At 42.2% G+C, this 4,861-nt stretch overlaps 1 protein-coding gene across 1 annotated transcript in view; it reads left to right on the top strand.

Moving 5' to 3' along the window:
• Positions 1 to 4,861, top strand: part of LOC118406361 (methyl-CpG-binding domain protein 2-like) — a gene marked incomplete in the record, with an annotated part of 12,434 nt that overhangs the window by 1,262 nt on the left and 6,311 nt on the right. The window contains 3 exon segments of the mRNA XM_035806330.1: positions 3,356 to 3,490; positions 3,773 to 3,929; positions 4,237 to 4,380. Coding sequence (XP_035662223.1) covers positions 3,381 to 3,490; positions 3,773 to 3,929; positions 4,237 to 4,380 — 411 coding nt within the window.

The raw sequence follows: 4,861 nt of genomic DNA, 5'->3' as shown, positions 1-4,861 counted from the left end.
GGGCTGAACTGCCGGGGTTGGTGTTCCGAGTGTGACCCGACATTTGAGTACGTTGTACCCGGGATTGCACGAGTGGGTGCCGAATGTTCCGACGGAGATTTCCGACGGATGCAGAAGGTACCCGAAGTGCGATTTAGCGACAAACACCGACTGTCGGCACGCACTCGGCATGCGTTCGGTCGTCCTCGGCCGGGATCGCGGTGCATGACGTCATGGCTGGGCTCATGTGATTGGCTGACACGTCCGGGCTCATCAGAAATGGCGGGAAACCCCGCGGCCATCATGGTCATCAGAGACGCGCCGCCGGATAGCGGAAACAATGGGCCCGGAGGGTCTGAACAATAGCCCGCAGTGGGGTGTTAATGACTGAGCTCTCTCCTGTGATTCTTTAACCTCCTTGTGAAGACCAAATTCCAACTCCCAAAAAACAACTATCCTAAAGACATAACCTAATGTCTAGATAATAAATATCCAGTCCTCAGCATCTTCCGTAAATCAATTTCGTGAGTGGTTTAAGCAATTGTAGTTACTGTAAATGCAAAAAAATGTTCCGGTGGTGTTATGTTCATGTTTTTTGCGGTGGCCACTTCACCACGAACTTAAAAACAGCGTGAACATTTTCCATTATAGTATGTGACTACAGTCTATGGCACTACCGCAAACTTAAAACCACCGTGAACACTCCATTTTCCCCACTACTGCGAAAGTAAATTCCCGCGAACTTGAATGCATTTACAGTATGCAACGGAAGACGCAGCATTGCCCCCCGCTTGAGGTTGATTCCCTCCAGACTAGCAGCGGCGACTGTTGGAGGGCTTCTTTTGCATGCAGTCTTAACTCTTATACAGTCACGGATGGGTGCATTACGGCAAATGAAAAAATTGTCGAGTAAGTGCCGCTGCACCAATCCTCAGAATTCTTGGTGACCCTCACTTCCTAGCAGCCTTACCTAGCCTGCCAGGGCTTTTTTGGGGGCTAAAACTCCCTACGCTAGTTTTGATACCTGTTTGCAGAGTAGTGAGGTCACCGCAAAGGAACCAAAAAGAAAAAGTACTCTGAATATTCAAGATTCAGGAGGTATTCCACAAATACAGTATCAAACAACGATGTGACCACTGAAAAACAGACTGATGTTCCACTGCAGTAGTGCTACAGTGCATTGTTGTCTTTGTGGTATGGCTTGTGTCATTTTGTGTCACTTCCTTCCAGATCCAATTACAGTGGATTATATTTATTTGGATGCAGGCCTCCCCATTCCCATACTCCCCACTAATAGGTTAGTAGGGAGTCTGGGAGCCACAGAAGACTCATTTGGCACCAAGTTGCTATATTCATTCAAGTCTGTTAGGCCCCATTCAATTTATGATACAAAAAAATCAAATGGTTCTATCAGTTTTGCCCTAAAATCCGGCAGCAAATGGTTTGCATTTTGCGTTCACAATGCAAATTTGCACCCACGGGCAAACCGTTTCAGTTCCTTGAAAAGGCATGGTAATGAATGGTAATGTGACCTCTGACCCGCTGAGTTTGTTGTGATTCTGCACAATCTTGTTGTACTTCTGCACCAAATTATTGGTCTTTGATCGTAAGGGAACCATTGTCTTGCTGAAGCAGCATTACTTTTCGTAGCCCTGGAAATGCCTCTGAAAACGTTATGCTCTCGATACATGCTATACGTTTAGTCTGGATCTTCTGACATGCCCCCCCTCCGATATCAGGACTATTGGTTCCCTAATTGACCAGTAGGCGACAAAATGATAACGAATTTTACGATTAAAAACACGGTCGAAATACCTGACTGATGGGTATAAAACTCTACTTTTGCCCATGACGCCAACAACTATCTATGAACGCAGGTACCCGGATGTAATTGGAATTCATGCTGCTTTTGCATTCATGAGGACAATTCGCAATTCTGGATGGCTAGAAACTCTTTCAGATCTATCTCGTGCTGAGGTTTTAAAAAATCTGTTTCGTTTCAGAAACAGGGTTCATGATGACAAATTTATTCGTTTTGTTTTTTGCATCATGAACTGGGCCTAATTATCCTACGATACCAAAACTTTGTGAAGGTCTAAAATTCACATCAAGCAAAGTAGTAGTGATGTATAACATTGAACTGAACTGATAACATTTGTACATCTAATATCATATGCTTAGAATAGATGCAGGGTTCTAGCCAGTGCTTGTCCCTCCGTCCTTTGATGGCATTATGCCGCTCAGGACCGACAAATATCTTACCCATTCCATCCTTTTTGAGGGATAGAAATCAGGCTTTTGAAGAGTTTTCTGATGAACTCCAGAAAGTCAGCGAGAGTTTGCATCAAAGCAGATTTAGATTATTACCGGGTACTAACGATTGGAGACGATCTCAGACAGGCAAAAACACTGTATGTGTGGGTGAGAGTGAGTGGGTGGGTGCCCAGCACCCTCCTCCCCACTAGGTCTGTCCTGCCTCATCGTGCTGTAGTTTTCCCCAGCTCACCTTCTGTTATAGCTGCCAAAGAAGAAGAAAAATATCTGAAATACTCCTATTATTATCAGGTTGTAACTTTGTAAACATGGCCAAGTTTCAAGTCGTGTTAAATGCGTTAGTACAGAGATGTCAGATATCCACCAATAACAACGCCTGTCCATGTTGCGTCACAGAAAATCCATCAATCACGAGATTTGCGATTTGTGTGCCAATTGTGAATTAGCACAATTTTATGGGGGGGGGGGGGACAAATTGGAAGGCTTAGATCAGAAATTTTTTGTCACATTTTACCATTTACTGCAGAAAGTTAGCGGGGAAAACAAGGCAGGAAAAACGTAGTCGTATATAACTCTTTCTGTCTAAAAGTAGGGTGTCAAATTTCTCAACATTTTCAGTACAAGCTTCGCATAAGAGACCGATATTAAAAATGTTTTAATTTTACTGACCTATACTGTGTTCATTCAGCATAGAGAGGTTTGTTGTCACGAGCTTCAATACTGTTTTTTCTGTGCCCATTTTATACAACATAAAAATGTAGCTTGTGTGTGACATTCCATCTTACCACCAAGATGGAAATTGGTGCAGTGGCACAGAGGGGAATAAAGAATTCACACTCCAAAATACTGTAATGCAGAAATATTCCTAGTGGTTTTCAAAACCACCGTGGACGTTTTTCCATGGCAGAGACTACAGTACAAATGGTGCTACCGCAAACTTAAAACCACCGTGAAAACTCCTTTCCACCGCTACCGCGAAATTTGATCCCTGCAAACTTAAATGCATTTACAGCATATGTTCCGGCTGGCTAGAACAATGTTTAGATTGCTGTCTTTCCCTTTCACAAGCTTATCTTACACTGTGTATGAATTTGTTCTTCAGCTTAAATTGGAGAAGGAAGTAGTGTATGGAGCGCAGACGAATGGACTGTCCAGCATTGCCGAAGGGGTGGAAGAGGGAGGAGGTTACGAGGAAGTCTGGGTTGTCAGCAGGAAAGTCAGATGTATACTACTATAGGTACGGTGGTAACTTTTAATGCTTTTCCAATATCTCACAGCAACATGCCTCTGGCTTGGTATCACTCTGCTTTGATTGTAGAAATAACACATTTATGTATAGACAGAAAGTTGCTGCAATGGAGAGTAATGGCAGTCTGAGTAAAAGTATTGAAATGGTATATCAAAGTCCTGCTCTTATAAATGGCAGTCCCATTACTCTCTTTTTCACACATTATAGCATGTACATACTACAGTTAGACTGAATTGATATACTAATGATAACAAATCTTTCCTTTTTCAGCCCGAGTGGAAAAAAGTTCAGAAGCAAGCCCCAGCTTGCAAGATACCTGGGAGATACGTTTGACTTGAGTTGCTTTGACTTCCGAACGGGAAAGATGTTGTCTTCAAAAGTCAACAAGAACAAGAAGGTAGCGACAAGGGCCCTGGATTCTAACAAAGTAAGATTGCTATGATGTAATCATTTGCATGGAAAATAGCATCAGCCACTAATTAAAGCAAGCACATGGGTTTTCTCTTGTGTGATGTGTATATGTAATTCTTGAAACGTTCTTAGTAATTTTATGTTGACAGTTTTTGCACTGGTGTTTCTATTACAAAACAGTATGTAACTATATGAACTGGCCCTAAGCTGATGTATCCACAATGTCTGTAGCCTGTATAAAGTAGCCACAATGATTGGTTAGTTAGAAGGAATTTTTCTGTTGAACTACAGCATTTCCAATGTAAAATTTCTCACCTGTTCAGAAGTATGATGCCAGCTTGGTGCTGCCCATCAGACAGACAGCTTCCATATTTAAACAGCCGGTCACACATGTGCGCAGCAAGGCCAACAAGGGCAGCGAAACGAGGAACGACCCCAAAAGTGCAAATCAAGAGCAACCCAAACAGGTCAGTGTCTCATGACTGATTTCAATTTCAACTCATTTCCACCTCCAAGGGAAAATAGAAAACCATTTGTGTAGTATGCATTTGAGTTTGTTCAAAGTTGAATCTGTTACTTGAAGGTAAATGTAATGGCATGGCTTATCTTGTAGTTTGGTTGTGTAAAAATCAAACAAATAAAAATAAGTATTGCAATTGACGTTTTGTTGATGTAAGCAGCATCAGAATTGATTCACAAAGGCTGATTGTTGTGTACCGTACAGCCTGTTGTTGCAGCAACATTGAAACTGTTATTGGACTATATCCTCAAACATTTTTCTTGGAAACCTGTCATATCTTCAGTATTAGGCATAAGAAGATCTTGATTCACCCCTGCCTTGGCTTGTGGTCATGAAATCTCCACTCCTACCAAAATATAACCAGTCTTACTCATAGCATGTGTATTATGAATTACTGGTCTCACAGAGGGTGATTTCCCCTGACTTGA

The sequence above is a fragment of the Branchiostoma floridae genome, chromosome 2, assembly GCF_000003815.2.
Source record: "Branchiostoma floridae strain S238N-H82 chromosome 2, Bfl_VNyyK, whole genome shotgun sequence".
In the NCBI taxonomy this organism is placed as follows: domain Eukaryota; kingdom Metazoa; phylum Chordata; class Leptocardii; order Amphioxiformes; family Branchiostomatidae; genus Branchiostoma; species Branchiostoma floridae.
Note: the sequence above shows the minus strand (reverse complement) of the source record. Positions and strands in the feature narration are given on the sequence as shown.